General features: G+C 39.5%; 1 protein-coding gene across 1 annotated transcript in view; it reads right to left on the bottom strand.

Moving 5' to 3' along the window:
* The window catches only part of RP1 (RP1 axonemal microtubule associated), a 185,149-nt gene that overhangs the window by 101,262 nt on the left and 65,524 nt on the right, over positions 1-18,363 (bottom strand). Inside the window, exons 24-25 of the mRNA XM_069779350.1 lie at positions 14,359-14,522; positions 4,676-4,901 (exon numbers count right to left, since the gene is read on the bottom strand). Of these exons, the coding sequence (XP_069635451.1) occupies positions 4,676-4,901; positions 14,359-14,522 (390 nt within the window). The remainder of the gene's footprint in view (positions 1-4,675; positions 4,902-14,358; positions 14,523-18,363) is intronic.

The raw sequence follows: 18,363 nt of genomic DNA, 5'->3' as shown, positions 1-18,363 counted from the left end.
ATGTATAAGAAAATTGTTAGCTTTGAAAAAACACACTTACTAATCAATTTTACAACAGGAAAGAGAAGCCTGACTTTTTAGCTACGTACTTGGTGCCTCTTGAGTGATTAAACAGGGATACAAATTTTGTAGAGATAGTGCTTGAGTCATTACTATTTGCTTTGGTCATCTTTTGCACTATTTCAGTCAGTGGGCACATTCTAAACTTTCTGTATTTGCCTGCACATTTCTCCAAGTGGAAAAGAAATCTAAGTCTTTTGAGCTGGAATTTTTCCTGCCCCAGCCTCAATATTTGTCTTTTATCTCAATTCAGTACAGTTATTCCTTCGATTATGTGAACAACAACAGGGCAGAATTCCCCATTTATATTCTCATTTGAAGTTTATGTTCACATAAACAGAACGGTAAGAAAATTCAACACTTCTTGTACCATACACCCCTTTAGATCAAAACTTCAGCCATATCTGAAGACAATCCATGTTAGGATGTGTGATAAAGGTCTTCTGCACACTCACAAAGGAGCACAGACAGATATTGGCAGTCCAACTAGCACCCTGCTCTGGCTTCTCCCAGGCCCATCACAGGAGCCATCAGCCCATCTCCACAAGCACAGGGGCAGGTGGGAACCCATATCAAGGACTCAGAGGAAGGGACACCCTCTCCCAGCCCTGCAGAACTGTCCCAGGAGAGTCTCAGTCCCAGTGTCCAGACATGAAACCCATCACAATGTGTCAATTCTGGAGTATCTTTCAGAGTGCTGGGTTTTTCTGCCTAGGGGTGTGGAACGCAATATGGGACAGAGGGGAAGAGCATTTTGGGATTGCACAGGACTTATTATGGGACATTTAGGGGAGAAACCAAAGGCAGGGAAAGAGATGGATCTAGGTGATTTGGGGAGGAACAAGTGTGGGAAAATAGAGAGATCAGGGGATCAAAAGGGCTGGTTAGTATGGTTGGCTGTGTCCTGCACCTGATCGGTGCAGTCTGTCCCACCTTCATATTAATTTGCTTTCTAACTCTGTTACTGGGTGAAGGGCTCTCTGTTCTCTGTGTACGTCTCCATGTGTGGGTATGGGGTCTGAGTGCCAGCAACTGGACTGGGACCCAGCTGGGGTCCGGCATCACAGCAACTGGAGAGACTGGAGGGAGTGAAATTAAGTGGCAGCAAGTGGAGTGGGACCAGGGGTCAGAGACCCATCTCTCTGAGTGCAAGACCACATGAGCAGCTGACTTTTGGAGGGACCACAGGAGTCCCAGCTAGCTGCCAGAGACGCCATGGGGTAACGGTGTCTCTACGGGTGAGACCTGCTGGGGTATATGTGTGTCTCTAAGGGTGAGACAGCTCTGTGTGTGCATGCGTGTGTGTGTGAGGTGGTCTGTACCAGCAGCTGGAGCGGGGTTGCAGCCTCGGGGGCTCATATGTCCAGCTGCCATCAACTGGGGACACTGGCATCCAGGGTCAGTTGCTGAGCAGACATTGTGTGAGCCTAGCTGCCAGAAGCATCCACCTTGTACATATGCATAGACATAAATATTCCCTCCTATTGTGGACATCCACCCTGCTCAGCCAAAGAGGGGAGCGGGATGAGGCTGCTGGTGCTGTCTGTGTGTGGACGACTGCTCTGTGTGCTTGAGTTACCTGTGCTGCTGGCCATGTATATACATGTATATATATGTGGTATATAGGTGTGGTCTCCCTGTGTGTGCTGCCTGGGAACATGTGCTCAGCCTCGCCACTGGTCGGACCTGGGGCCATGCAGCTGCGGCAGCCTCACTACATTGAGCTGCCAGATCTGGTCTGATTCCCCTAACACTCCTGTGTTGTCATGATGTTATAAAGCTAAGTCAAAAGCATTCAGAATAAAGCTTCTATGTTATTTTCATTGAATGACACTTAAGATTTACCCAGTTCAGGATGTGATCACTAATTTCCAATACCTATCCCTTAGAAAATACTTAAACAATTTTTCTTTGATTTTGTGCATCACAACGTAACTAGGGGATGAAACTATATCAGAACAGCAACAAATAAACAATCCAATACTTATAAAGTTTGGTAAACTAAAAATATCTGGAACCGCCAGAAAAAAAGTGAGACTGGGTGGAAGAATCACAGAAAAAAACAGGTTGGAGCAGACCTCCAGGGATCATTCAGTTCAACAGCATACTCAATTCAGGGACAACTTCAAAGACAGATCAGGTGAAGTTTTTTAAATCTCCAGGGCTGGAAAAGCAAAAGAGAAGATGGAATATGAAGAGAAAAAGAAGCCATGGACCTAGAAGCCTTGGAAATGGGGAAAAAAATAAGAAAAGAAGGGAAGACAAAGGCAAACATACATTGGAGGCATAAAAAAACTGAGTTACACATGGAAGTTGAGACTGGTATGATGGAGATACTGAGAAAGAAATGAAAGCATCACTTGAATAGGAGACCAGATTAGTGTCAGTTTTTTAACTGGCTAAGGGACAGCCAGAAAAAGTAAGGGGATTTACCAAGGTGAGAAATTTGGATGAAAAAAAAGCAATTTCAGAGAGGAAGGTAAAGAAAAGCTGACAGAACCAGGAAATAACTTAGGACATTAAGAAATGAAGCTAGAAAAAGGAAAGACAAGGAATCAAAAATCAGCTCCAAGGTTTTGGGTCCTTATTGAGTACATAGTAGAGTTTGGCTGGAGAAAGGGAGAAAAAAGGATAAGAAAAAAATTACCCTTTCTTCTAAGAAAGAAGTTGAGTAATAAAGTAAGTGTTAAAGAACAGCGATAAAAAAAAAATGTCTTCTGAGATTAGTTTATATTTGTTCATTTTGTTTAAAGTTTCCAGCACATCACTTTTATAGTTAAGCAAATTTAGTAGCACTAGAAGATACCACACTGAATTAAAAGTACAGGATACAACTTACTAAATCATATCAGATATTATCATTAAGTAATAAGTAGTACATCATTTGTTCTGCTGGAGAAAGTGACTTGATGTAGTTTGTCCAGTATTTGTAAGCAATTAGCTTTTAAATGGGAAATGCAAATGGATAGTGTTTAATTTGCTTGTTCTTGAGAAACTAAATAGGAAATCCTTGGGAGGCCTTGCTGAGTTTATATTGATGTTCAATTTAAGTGTGCCTAAAATCAATAATTAATTTATAAAACTTACAATTTTGGGAAATTTCCAAATTCTTTCTAATGTATCTTTTCTTACAAACTTGAGATACATATTTTAATAAAGATAATGTTCCTGCAAAAGCAAGGAAAGGTGCAGTAATATAATGATTAAAAAGTAAATAAATGTACTTTTTTAAACATATTCCCAGCCTTTGATAGAACTGACTTGATTTTTCACATACAAGTATGTAAATGGAGTGCACCTACCAGAATATTAGTACTTTTCTATGAATATTTCAGACTGCATACTGCAGATTTGAGTTATTGATGTTGAATTAATTGTTCATACAACTAATTGGCTTCTGCACTATTTGTCTGTTGCACCAGTATACCGTATTTACGTCACTGTAAGAGGTGGCATATGGTAGTGTGGTATACGTTAATGATTATAGGGCCTGGTTGATCCCGCTCAGTCCCAGGTTTTGAAATCTCTTATTGAAGTCACTAAATACTCTGCAGAATAATTAACAAAAAAACAAAAAAAAAAGAGGAGAGGAGAGGGCAAATGTGAGCTGGCACGTGTCTTTCTCAGCATTTTCTGGCCTCTGTAACAGAGATCGGTAGTCCCCTTTGGCCTTAAAACCCATGGAAAACATTCACACATCACCAGTCTTGATGCTTTTTCAGAGAATTATATTCTTTTCATTTGAGGTTTTTCACTTGTTTGATATTTTCTTCTGAAATTATTTGATTGTCACTAAATGCATGATGACCCTTTTTTATGTTAAATCACTGATTCCTTGCAACATTCACTGCTTCAGTTTGAATACAGTTTCCCTGAATGATAGCACCTATCTGTGTAATACTGTGAGACAGTATTGTCTATCAGCTGCATCATTGTCATTCTGTTAATGTAAAGAGAATTCTATTAAAAAAATCCCATCGTGCTAAATGATTACACTGGCTCCTTATTCCTTTGTAGACGCCCAGGAATTTTTAAATAATAACTTTATATGATGGGCTATTTCCCACTTCACTTGAAGAGAACAAAGTGTGTCAAAGCTGTGGTAAACTTTGAAGTACCAAAGTGCCACCCTGCAGCTAACAACTTCTGTATGAATGCTTGTGACTTGAGTCTGATTTGGAAAACCTGTGTATGATGATTCAGATCATGGATTTCTGGTAAAGAATATTTTATGCAGCACAAGAAAGGATGGTATCAGACTTGCTAAAAGGAGCTGGATGTCACACAACTACATACCTCAATAATGCCTTGATTTCCTGCCTGATGTGTTGCTCTAAGGAGCAGTACTTGCCAGTGATTTAGGGTCACTCTGAGACACCAAGAATTTTATAGGGGTAAGATGCCCTGGCCACAGCTATTATTCTGATTTTGTGGAGGAAAGGAGTGGGGTAAAATCATCACTTTCCACTTCTGGGGAACTAGAAAGTATCTGGAAAGGATTGTTCCATGGTTATGCTGGCTTTTGGGCAGTCTGCCCTGGAAGAAGCATGAAAAGCAGTCATATACTCACAGGATATGGCTAGTGAACACATGATCTAAAATACTGAGCACGTACATGGCAAAAGCTCCTTTGCAGGGTTTCTTACTGCCACTTCCCTCCAGGTATCACCTTCACCCTTGTCTTCTGCAAGCCAGCACTCCATGCGGAGACAAATCTCTTCATCAGAAGGAGGGACTACTCTTTCAAGTCTGACTTCCTCCAGGTACCAACTGGGATCATTTCCAGTGTTGTCGTGGCCAATGCGGATTTTATATAGCTGCCCAAGATCTCTGAAATTAATCTGTAATGGCAAAAAAAAAAAAAAAAAAAAAAGAAAACCCAACAGATTTTAATAAGAAATTATAATGTTGTCTTTTAGCAATCCTTCTTACACTGAGCATGCAAGCTAAATCTAGTGAAAGGTGTCCCTGCCCGTGGCAGGGGGATTGGAACTAGATGATCTTTAAGGTCCTTTCCAACCCAAACCATTCTATGATTCTATGAATAATATCAACACTCATTATATTTTATAGTATCAGTACCGATATATATTATTGTAAAAACTGTCCCCCACTTTCAAAAGGGCCACATTTTCAAACAATGGTAGCTTTGGCTCAGCCACACTCATATCCTAAATGTTTGCAAGCAGTTAAACACGATTAGCTTGGTAATCAATACGACCACGAACTTTGCGCATTGCTACAGTTTATTTTTTTGTACAAGCTTAGGACTAAATTCTCTTCTTACCAAAGGCAATGGGAACATTTTCATTAAACCATGCATTAGAAAACTTGGCCTTACTTTTTGAAATTGAAGCTTAACAAAGCTCATATTTTACAACTTGTCTCTAAGCATAAATTGAAATCCAGGTTTATCAGCAAGTTGTTCTTCCTAAAGAGGATGCAAGGACTAAATTTTAATTCCATTGCTAAATAAGCTATGCAAATACTCTTCAGTCCCTAGCATACCTATGATATTTTGAGTGAAGTCAGTATGACCTATTTTCATGTACTTGAGATGTTTAACTAAGTGAAAAGTAAAGTAAGAGTTCCTTGCCTTAAGAAGAGACTGTTCAGTGGAAAGATACTTCAATAAAAGGAAGGAAAAAAATCTATGTAATGACTCCATTTCTCTTTTATATACTGGAATAACCAAATAATGTCACTGTATTCCTGTTGTACAGAAAATATCCTGCAATCTCTTTGAAATAAACTCAGGCTAGCATGAAAATCATTTGGATAAGTCAACACTTCAGAAGAAGCTACACCAAAATCCCAAAGTCTAACACAACCGCTAGAGGCTATGCTTGACAGACAGTTATTAATTTCATATGTAAGGCCATGTCATTAACAGAATTTCAGAGAAATCATGTGCAGCAGCTGGATTCCCAAAAGAAAGTGAAATCATTGACTGCATTAGTTTAAATTCTACAGCATCTGTATATAATGGAGAAATCTTTGGAAGTAGAAGATATTTTTAAATAGTGAGCATACAGCTGGTGAATGTTGCCAAGAATATAACTAATGTACCAGTAGAGTACTCAGGGTCCACCTATGGTGCTTGCGTTTTCCAGATGTCTGAATTCAGCCCATTTGTTAATTGTGACCAACAAACTTGGCACAGCTATGCACTAACTCAAGAATTAGAATACATCACAGGTGCTCACACAGAAACTTAATAGTCTCATGAAAAAGGTGGATGTAACATGTAGGGAGTAGGATTCAAGGCCACACAAAAATCAGCATAATTTTTTCCCACTTCATACTTTCTTTGCTCACAAAAATAAACTGGATAAACAAGTACTGCTCATTGCATGGTGACAGTTAAACACTCTCTTTTCCAAACCATTCAAGCTCTTTTCATCTTGTAGCTAGTCCAATATCAATATTCACTCACTTGACCTTCCTATACAGGCTAATAATGTGCACCAGTCACTAAAATGGATGCCAATTACCTGTTATCAGGCTAGTTAGAGAAAAGAAATGTCACACTGTTGTTACCTGCTAAATTCATGGTACCAACAGACAGCTTTTTTTTTCCACCCTCAAGGACAACAAATGGAAAAATGTTTTAAGAATAACATTAAAGCTCTGCAAGAACTTTTCTTTTACTGTGTGGTTAATTAAATTATGCTAACACCAATTATTTACAGTATCAGGGTGTCAGTTCTTGAAAGTAAGCACAAAACTCCCATGTTAGGACCATGTAACCACTTACATATCTGAGTTTTTTCTGAGTGATCTGCACTTTTCCAAGTCAAACCAGGAGTATTTTACTGGATTTTAAACTTCCCACGGTGCTTAGGTGAGGAGTTAAAACACTGCCTACCAGAGGATGTTAACTAGAATACAGCCCAACATTGGCTGTAAGAAAGCTCAACAAAAGTCAGGCCATGTGAGAAAATTTAAACCCTACTTAACCTTCACCCCATGCATGCACATCATACTAACAGAGTGATGCTGTGGTTGGACAAGTGCACCTTATTCATGAAGAAGTGATGCACAAGAAGAAAGATTATGCAAGTGGGTACATAATAGTGCTTCAAATAGTCTGAAGACACATGAAGATTCATTTAAGAAAAGGTACAGAGTTGTCACCTCAGTCCACAACCTAGGAGTAGGACTGGATCTCTGATTTACTCTGCTTTTGACTGTTGATTCTGTAATAACCGACAGACTATGAACCAGCCTCTGCAATATATGTCTGTCATCTCTTGGTGGATTTACAGCAATATTTATCACTCAGGCATGAAGTCATGAACTCTGGAAAAAAAAATTACATCTAACACTGTCTGCTCTCAACCATGTAGGCTACTGTGAGCACATCAGACTTTGACTTTCTGTATTGCCTTCCTAGGGACTAAAGGATTTTTTTTAATATATTTTCCTGACATAAAGGTCAACAGCCTTCTGGGCTGCAGTAGGAAGAGTGTTGTCAGCAGGTCAAGGGAGGTGATTATTTCCCTCTACTCAGCCCTGACGAGACACATAAGGAGTGCTGTGTCCAATTCTGGGCTCCCCAGTACAAAAGACATGGACATACTGGAAAGAATCCAGTGAGAGGCCATGAAGATGATGAAGGGACTGGAGCATCTCTCACATGAGGAAAGGCTGACAGTGCTGGGACTGTTTAGCTTGGAGAGGAGAAGGCTCAGGGGAAGGTCTTACCAATGTGTATAAATACCTGATGGGAGGGGCTAAAGAAGACAGACCCAGACTCATCTCAGTAGTATCTGGTGAACAGTCAAGAGGCAATGGACACAAGTTGAAATACCATAAATTCCACTTAAATATATGAGAAAAAAAATGGGTGAGAGTGGTCAAACGTTGGAACAGATAACCCAGAGAGGCTGTAGAGCGGGAGATATTCAAAACCTGACTGGACAATGTCCCAAGCAACCTACTCAAGCTGGCCCTGCTTTCAGCAAGGGGCTGGACTAGGAAATCCTCAGTGATCCCCTCTAACCTCAACGAGTCTGTAATCCTGTAGCACTCAGTGCAAAAGCATGACCTTATTGACATAATCATCTCTAGGGTGAGAACCAGATTCAACATTGCTAGTACTAAGAAATCCCTATAATGCACAATGAAAATAATTTTTGCAGGAGATAGAACTGTTAAAGGGCTGCCAAAGAGCTGGCCATATAAAGTAAAGGCCATCAAAAACTTTATCATCTTCTGTTTCAATGCAAGATAAATTGATCTCATCTTGTTTAGCATAAGGTCTGTATGGTATAAAGTGTCTATTTTCTTTATAGAGTTGTACCAAGCCCAAACAAAAAAAAATCATTTTTAAGAGCAAGAGTGAGAGAATAAGCCACACATTAGTCATACCACTCACTTCTGAAAAGTGCTCAGATACTGAGATGATGGGGGGCATATGAATGTGAATAGACTAGAAAATGGCTGAGTGGAAGGCAAGGCAAAAGCATAGATTAGTCAAGGCAGAAACTGAATGTGGGCTCTTGACATGGGAAGATGGGGGAGCTCTTAACAGGGGGAGACCTTTTACAAAGGAAATTAGTGTCACAAAATTTCAGAAAAAAACAGCTGAAGCCTACCAGGGGGGCTAAATGGACAGCATAACCCGGGATAGAGGAGTGACTCAAGACAGACAGACAGGGGGTTTTAATATGTATTCATCTTGGACTTGTGTTGCCATCACATAGGGGAAAAAAGACATTTTCTAGATACATGGCTGAAAGATTAAACCTGAAATTGAGTATGTAAAGTTCCCTCAAGAAACTACCTTAAAAGGGAAAAACATATATATGTATACACAGTCCATACTTCAGTACTCCATAGTGCAGAATTACTGAACAAGTAGCACCATGTTCACTCACTCTCATTTCTTGAAAATGAAATGAATTGTGCTTTTCTCCAAGATAGTTTGTGAGCTCTTTAAGATCATTCTATGTGGTTTTCTTGGAACAAGCTAAGTTTTGCTTCATGCACAGCCAGTAGCTGATGGAGATCATTTTTCATAGTTCTCCCTTTTATCTCAGTAAGGAATGAGGTTCATGTTGTTATCATATACATTTTGTAGAGAGATGGACAGTTTCAAGTGGAATTAAAGCCAGCAGTATGACTGTTTTATGCTGCCTTAAGCGTATCTGACTAAAGCCTGGGTTTCTCTAAGTTTTATTCAACTGTTTCTGGACCTAAATGGCCATTATGGCAAACAGGGACAGTTGGAAAATAGCAGGACACAAGCTATGCCCAGCTTTTAGGCATTGGCAGTCCCATGGTTAAGAGAGTGGATAGCTACATTAGTGCTTGCGGTCACTTTTGCAATCTTCCCACTTGGGAAGATTCTCGCTGAGCTTGTTACAGGCTCTTTTATTTTAACAATGGGAGGAAAAGCATGAAAATGGATTTGTTTCAACCTATTTTTATAACATTTGGTTTTCTCTCACTGCTTCTTATTTTACTTTAGAGATCTCAGTTTTGACTGATGAAAGAATGAATCTGGATTCCAAAGTACAGGAGTGAAAGACACACAGTGAAACACGACAGATACTTGCAGTCCATGGGGCTGATTCTAAAGGAAGGAGTGTCAATTATTAATGCATGGATTATTTAAAATGACTGATAATTTTATTTAAACAGGAGAAAACCAAAATGAAAAACAGATAAACTTCTAAGTGTAACGCCTCCATGGTGCAGCATAAGGCGCATCTGGTGAACACAGTTCTTTACAAACAAGGTACATGTAACTGGAAGGAAAAAGGCTGGTTTTAGTACTGTAACAACCTCATCACAGGAACACTGTTTATTTTTGTTCAAGTATCTCTGCAAGTATTAGTAGGAGCCCTGCTTTTCATCTACCTATATTACTTTCTGGCATTTTGCCCTGATAAGAGTATGGCAATAGTGCAACTGGATAAGGCACCAGCTTTACAAGTTCGAGAAATGGGCTCATGTGGCAAAATTCACACCAGGGATGGATTTCAGTTTCCAGTTCTCCTAAAATATCATGCATACTCCATGTCCCATGCTTGCAAATACAGAACAACTATCTTCCTTACAAAGACAGCCACCAACTACAACAATATAACATAAGGTTAAAGTGAAGATTTTGAAAATTTCTTAAGAAAAAAATCCAGTACTCTTAATAGTTTAATAAAGTGTTATTTAAGACAAACTTGACAACATGTTGAGATCAGTAAGACCAACACTGCCCTAAAGAGATTGCAGAGCTGATAATGAAGCAAACTCACAAAGCAAAGCATGGAAGAATTCTTGTTAAGGAGGTGCTAGGACCTGCCACTCTCACTAAGGCTAGCATACAATATTTTGAAAGGAGATCTACTGAACCAGTTAGTGCTTTTACTGACTTCATTGTTACTAGAAGAGCAGAATTTGTACCTGAATGTATGGAATTATTCTGTATTGAAGTAATAAAAATTGAGAGATTGTAGCTGGCTTTTATGGAAGATAATAGGCTTACAGTCTTCTGCTTAGTTCTCTTTGACACAGAGGGGAATATTGGGCATGATCAAACATTAAAAGAATACTTATAAAAAGAATTTCTTTATCAAACAGTGTGTACGCTCATAAGAGATAATTCGTCATGTTTCAAAGAACGATGATGGAGAATACAGGGCTCTGGAGAATATAATTTACAATACAATTAAAGCTTCAGTGTCTTGAGCAACTCAACATACTGCCAAAATCAGTATTTTTGAAATACTGAGAAATACTCAGGGACTGCGATGACACCAGAGGAAAATGCAGGAAACAGATCACAGTTGTGATGAAAGCTGTAACTTATGGTAGATTGATATCCCTCTATTGGAGGAGGAATGACTCTCAACAGAAAAATTATGCCCTAAAAAATATGCCTGAATAGTAACAGAAGCAGAAAACCATAGCCTAGAAGTAGTTTCTTTGAACATGCAGGAATAATTACAGAGCAGAAAGGGAAATCCATCAAATTTAAATTTCTTTTCTTTCCCATTCCCATTTTGTTCATCCCTGACTTTCCCATCTGGTAGGAAAACTTGTTAAGCCACAAGGGCAAATACAGTGTAGTTTATACACAACTATCTTGTGAGAACCTAGAACCCAAGACTCCAGTCAGAAACAAGAACTCTCCCTATCACACAACAACTGTAAATTACCTTCAATGAATTTCATGTGCCACCCTCAAATGGAAATCTCCAAAGGCAATAGCCTTGTTACAGTCTACCTGCATTACACTGGAGGTTGATCAGTTTTTAATCCAGTTTACACAAACCTTAATCAGAGATAGGCAAAGTTAATGAATTTACCCCGGCTGTATACAGCAGTGCAAGCAACATCAAAATCAAGTTCTAGATGAGCAACAAAATCTCAGGAGTATATAGAGGAGCACCATTTGATTTAGTCAAATTCTAATAACTTTCTTTTTTAATTTTTTTCACATTACCGAATAATCATTATTTACTTTTAGGTATCCAAGTTAGTATGCAGTTAACTGTGCTTTTTATCACACTACTAGTCTTGATTTTTATTAAGATAATCCAGTACAATTTTGTCTCATTCTCTTTTTGTGGGTCATTTCTCTGTCATTTCTTATGATTATATCTGTGAGCAAAGGGATTTTGCAATGAGATGGCACTTTGATTGTTTTTGCGGGACATGATTGTGCTTTATTTTTTCCATTATATTATGCTGAACTCTTGCAGCTCCCTGCATCAGTTAACAATTTCTTAAAAAAAAAAAAAAAAAAAAAAAAAAAAAGGGTTACCTGAAGTTTAAATAGCCTTCAAATATGCAGCACATTTCTACACAAAGGCTGCAAATCAAGAACCACTTAGTCAAGGCTTTCCCCAATGTACTTAACAGATTAAACTAGTGTAATAGAAAGCAATAGGGGCTATCCAATTTTTCTGCAACTCCACAGTTTTTAGCAATATTGATGTTATGACATTGTGCTCTTAATGTTGGAAAACTGCAGAGTTACAAAGTGCTGAAACATTTGGAGAACACAGCTTTCTTCTGGATTAACAAAAATTCAGTTATTTTAATTATCGAGATATTTAAGGGGGAAAACAATGTGGGAAAAGGAAGCAAAATTACTTTACCTGTTCTTTTCTTTCTCTGCCCATTGATCAGCACTGACTGAAAGTTAAGTAACTGGTTTTGAGAAATAATGGATGTACAGTAAACTGGTCAACCTTGAAGCTTTGATGGTGTGGTTAGAATTCATTGAGAAGCCTCCTCAGGAGCCTCTGAAGTTTAAAGGTCTTATCACACATGAATTTAGAAGTTTGATTACACAATTAGATTTTGTAAAATGTTTAAGCTGTACTCCTCAGTCCAGATTCATTGCACTTGAACTGCACCAAAGTGCCATGCCTAGCCTCCAAGACTCTTCCACGCTTTCAGTGGTTTACCACCAAAGAAAAACATCAGGCACGAAGACCTAGGTACAGTGTAGAAGACCTAAACCTGGGTGCTAGTGTGGATAGCAACAGATCATCAATGCTCCTGGACCAGGTATAAGGTCTTGCTTTGATGCTGGGAGGATAAAAATGATGCTTTGAGAAACCTACTGTTCCTTCTAAAGAGAAAGAAAACAAACAAATGATCTTGGTACTTCCCTCAATGAACTGAATAAATGAGTAAGAACCTGTTGTCACACAGCATTAACCAGCTGAGTAAATATCCAAGATGATCATCTAGGCAGAATGATTTGAAAAGGGACACTCAAATTTAGTCTTCAGATAAACACCGATTTCATCTTCCTGTTTTGATATGAGATAATCTTAAACCAGCATTATCTGCAAACTTTAGCCAAGTTACTTTCAACTTAAATAAATGTAAGCGAAAGACCAGCATTAACTTGCCTTTGCAAGAACTTATCTATTTATACTTCAAACTGGAAAACAAAAATTTAAAAAATCAGAGAAACTTCCTGTCCTATCTGCCACTGATTCCCCATCATCTGTTTATTATGCATAAATTATTTCAATCTAAATGACATATCACAGATTTAACGATTGCAACAGGTACGGTCCTGAAGAACTATAGGAACTGGAGGAAACTGGAGTAATTATAGGAACTTTGAGAAGCCCTGGGAAATGTCATGCTTCTGAAGCACCTCTCTGAGGTTTCTCTGAAGAAGAGAGAAATCTCCCCATTTGCTTGGAGAAGTAGGACATCACTAGCCTAAATCACCTGAGTTAACCTACTTGGTGTGATTTGACTCCAGTCCCTAGCCATGCCCCTTTTCCTTCTTACTTTCTCCAAGAAAAGGTTCGCACGACGGTATGCTTCAGTGGAAGTCTGAGGAAGCCCATGGAAGAATTTACAGTGGACACTTCCAAAGATGGATAAGCAGCACAAGCCACAGCCAGGACCATCTTGCTACATCAGTGCAAAGAACAGGCAAAGTTTTTTCTACCTCTGCAAAGAATAACATCTGGTTAAAACTAGCACATCAAGCTGTGCTGGTTTTGGCTGGGACAGAGTTAATTTTCTTCACAGTAGCTTGTATGGGGCTGTGTTTTGGATTTGTGCTGAAAACAGTGTTGATCATTCAGGGGTGTTTTCGCTCCTGCTGAGCAGTGCTGACACAGCGTCAAGGGCTTTTCTGCTTCTCACCCCACCCCACCAGTGAGGAGGCTGGGGGGGCACAAGGGGTTGGGAGGGGACACAGCTGGGACAGCTGACCCCAACAGACCCAAGGGGTATTCCAGACCATATGACATCATGCTCAGCATGTAAAGGTGGGGGAAGGAGGAGGAAGGGGGGGACATTGGGAGTGATGGCGTTTGTCTTCCCAAGTCACCGTTAGGCGTGACGGAGCCCTGCTTTCCTGGAGATGGCTGAACACCTGCCTGCCCATGGGAAGTGGTGAATGAATTCCTTGTTTCGCTTTGCTTGCGTGTGCGGCTTTTGCTTTACCTATTAAACTGTCTTTATCTCAACCCACAAGTTTTCTCACTTTTACTCTTCTGATTCTCTCCCCCACTGAGAAGGAGATGAGCGAGCAGCTGTGTGGGGCTTAGTTACCAGCTGGGGTTACACCACAACACAAGCAAATGCAGGTATGAAGCAGACTCTGAGAGGCATGTCTGCTTGATGCAGGGCTGAATACATTTGCTGATTCAAATCTTACTATCATAAAAGTCAGCCACTCCCTCAGAAATTCTTAATGATCCTTACATATTGCTTTGAGTCCTTTTTATTACCACTGTTATCCAGTTTTGAGAAAAGCTATTTTGCATATGTTTTGAATTCTCCAGTGTTTATATAACAGCCATACTATACCTTAAATGTATCTTCACTGTTGGGATTAAACAGCTGGTGTTTCCCAGATCCCAAAATAATAGGACCAGAAGCTTTGTTTTCTCCATAAGCGTAAAGGGATACTGTTGCTGTTGTGCCAGCTGTTTCAAAATCCCCAGTGACTACAGTAATCTTCCAGTCTCCTTCTGTAAAGTAAAAAATAAAATCCAAATGCTTTTATAACTGTTACTGATATGTAGCAAGTTACTTGAAAGATATAAATAAAAGCATAGTCTGAGCCCAGGGACCGTAACTACCATGCACCCAAAAGGTAATGATGCTGGGAGAGGCAACAGAAGACTGGTTAAACATTACATCATTCAAACTCACCTTAGGCGAGTTGTGTAACTTTAAAGATTTAAGAGGTTTGCAGCGTACTACAGCTGGAAATATGAACACAGAGCCTAGTGAGATTTCTAGTGATAACCCTGTGAGTCATCACGGAAAAATCCCAACTTCCAGAATTTGGATTATGACAACATGTATAACCAAGAAATGCAACAGGAAAAAGTATCAAAGCATCCCCATATAGTACAATTTCCTCTCATTTTATGTTGATGTGACACATCAACAAGAGCTCTATTTGCCTGGATGGAGGCATGACATTGAGATGAGCATGAAAAAAAAGACTTTTGAGAAAATTCTGACACTAGGCAAGGACATTTTAGAAAACCATTTTATATAAAGCTTCCCTGATACTAAAAGGTCATCTCTGCTCCCATGCAATGCACACAAGTTATTTAAATATCTGAAAGCAGCTTAATATAAATCTTATTTTTAAAAAAAGAACAATTCATAATTGGAAAATGCATTTCTACATCTGAAAAGCTGGGATCGCACACTCTCCACCCATCTTTTGATTGCAGCTTTTGCCTGTAAGAAACAAGTTCCACTTAGTGACTTAAACTCATTCTGTGCAAGGCAAACAACAAATGAAATACCAGCCCACAGTCATCTTATAAATAAATGCCACAGTGTACACTGCAATTTTATTAATAGAAAGCTGTCTGGTAATGCCTGCATGAATTAAATCTGTAGTCTGACAGACGTATTTACCTTGGGCCAGCCCCATTATCCTTCAGTAATTTGTCCCACAAAGACTGAACTGGAGCAGGAAGTTTGACCTCCAGTTTTCCAAATTTTTGAGTTCTGACTGACACCTGGTTTTGGAACGTGATAGATTTTTGCATACACATAAATACACAGCTGGGAATTCAGAAACCAGCCATAGCTCATTTAGTCTGATCAATCAAATCTGGCCAGCAGGTCGAGGGAGGTGATTCTCCCCCTGTACTCTGCTCTGGTGAGCCCCCACCTGGAGCGCTGCGTTCAGCTCTGGGGACCCCAGAAGAGGAAAGACATGGACCTGTTGGAGTGCGTCCAGGGGAGGGTGATGAAAATGACCAGAGGGCTGGAACACCTCTCCTGTGAAGAAAGGCTGTTGTTCAGCCTGGAGAAGAGAAGGTTCCAGGGAGACCTTATGGCAGCCTTCCAGTGCTTAAAGGGGGCTTGTAAGAAAGGCAAAGACTTTTTACCAAGGCCTGTAGTGACAGGACAAGGGTGAATGGTTTTAAACAGAAAGAGGGCAGATTTAGATAGGACATAATGAAGGAATTTTTTACGATAAGGGTGGTAAGACACTTGAACATGTTGCCCAGAGAGGTTGTGGATGTTCCATCCCTGGAAGTGTTCAAGGTCAGGTTGGATGGGGCTTTGAGCAACTCGGTCTAGTGAAAGGTGTCCCTGCCCATGGCAGGGGGGGTTGGAACTAGATGATCTTTAAAGATCTCTTCCAACCCAAACCATTCTATGATTCTATAAAGAAAGGGAACCATCCAATTTCCACTAAAAATTGTCAAACTCCAGCTTGTAACAAACTCTTCTGTGCCTTTGAAAATTTGCATCCTCACAGCTTTCTCTGTAGATCCTCTTTCTTAACAAAAGAACCATAGCACCAGGCTACAAAAGGACCAACATCAATGAGAAGGGTGAAAAGCCTCTATATGCTGAATATTGAAACAAAGAGCCTAAGGCAGGGGCTCCCTGCCCCATAGAAGAGCTAATTTACCCAAAAAAGTCAGCCTCTTCAGTTTTCAAACAATATAATATTAATTCCTTGAAGACAAAGTTCCTTTGGACCATTTGGCTGGAAAATAAGGACAATTCAATTTACAAGTGCTTATGAAGAATGGTGCAGACAAAGGATAAAATACAACCCACTACTCCTCCTAAAAATTCAAAAGTCATTCAGAAACAAATATTCATTTTAAAGCAGGCAAAATGTATTTTCTTTTGGACTTGTTCATTGTCTGAATTATTGTACCTCAAGTGTTTTTGATGGCCTTTTCTATTCTATTATCCTCTCCAAGTATTTCATTAAGCAATGCAGTTTTGAAACGATGCAGTTGGTGCTCCTGAGACTGTATATTCTAGCTATCTCAACTCCTGCCTCTAAAGGATAAGTAAACTATTTTGCACACAAGTACAACTCTCCAGGTAAAAAAGGGAACCAAACTTCCCCAAAAACATGATTTTGAGGCTTTTTCTTTTTCTGGAAACAGACAGGACTTCATGTTTGATGCCAGAAATCCTCATTGCATTCCCGCATGCTTCCAAAGAGAAACTGGAAACAATAAGTATTAGAAACATAATTCTCCTCCTCTTTGGCATAAAAACCTGGGGTTTGTTCTGCGGATGTAGAATACCAATAGTTCCTTGATGACTGAAGAGGAATACACATTGAGGAGAAAAGAACACAGAAAAATGTGTAATGAGGTGACTTTCATTTAGCATACATGGCAGAAAGGTACAACCTGACACCAAGCACTTCCCTGGGGACATCAGAAAGAAGTACCTTACCACAGATGACTTTCTAGAAATTTTCTTTTTTTCTTTTCTTTTCTAGAATATTAGAAACAACACAATACACTAGGAAGTTCTATGTCCCAGAAAAAGAATTTTGTTTTTAAAAAAAATATGTTATATAGAATGAAAATTAGATTAGAAAAAGCTCATGGGAAAAAGTAAGTGAACAAAGTCTTCGATCAACCACTCAGCCAGGAATTGGAGCAGTCCCTGTAGGTGAAGGATACACAACTTCAAGTCTCTTTCCCACTATTCAATATTTCAGCAAGTGCCCCAAACAAGACGCTATTTGCTTCGCATGCTTTTGGCCACCTAACTCTGATTGAGACATTTGCAACAAATCCACCTTGCTTTTCCATGAAACAGGTCTGTTTTGACAGAGGGTAAGTTTTGTCAGTGACAAAGCTGACGAGCTCTTCTGGACAGCACAAAGACATCATCTTTCCCACAGGGTCACTGCAAGACCAAGCCCATCTCCACTGAAGATAAGCCAGTTGGATATACACTTGCTTTACTCCTGCTCTTTGTCATCTTTTGTTAGGCTTATGTGGCAATTTTTGTCTGCTGCAACTTTTACTGTATAACCAGACAAGCACAGCTTAAATGACATAGCGTAGAGGATCCAGCTGTAGGTGCAGAAAGGGCTAAGCAGACTGATTTGAACTATGTAAAGGAGGATCTCTAGGTGCTGGCGTTGTGGAAGCGAGCTGTGCAGAAGAGCTAAGGCACAGAGTGGTGAACAGATAGAAGATGAATGCCTTCCGGAAAAGGCATAGAAAGGAAGAAGGGCAGAGAAACTTGTGATTCAAAGTAAAGCTTATAGTAGGGTGGGATTTGAATATAATTTGTAAAATAACTGGGTACAAATTTTATCATTAAAAACTTGCCATAGGGACACTATTTAAAACAAGGTATTTGGGTCTTCGTGGATATCTTGATTGATAAAATAAATTATTTCAAAGTTTCTCCCAACAGCTTCTAAATTATTGTTCAGCCTACAGCACGAAGAACTTCTCACAGCTGAGAAATTGTTGTGTGTTGTTAAGAAATGTAGTTTAACCTGTGCTGGTTGCAAGGCCAGAAAAGTCAAGCTCAACAAATATAAAATCACAGGTAAAACAG

Source organism: Haliaeetus albicilla, chromosome 3 (genome assembly GCF_947461875.1).
Source record: "Haliaeetus albicilla chromosome 3, bHalAlb1.1, whole genome shotgun sequence".
Lineage (NCBI taxonomy): Eukaryota > Metazoa > Chordata > Aves > Accipitriformes > Accipitridae > Haliaeetus > Haliaeetus albicilla.
Note: the sequence above shows the minus strand (reverse complement) of the source record. Positions and strands in the feature narration are given on the sequence as shown.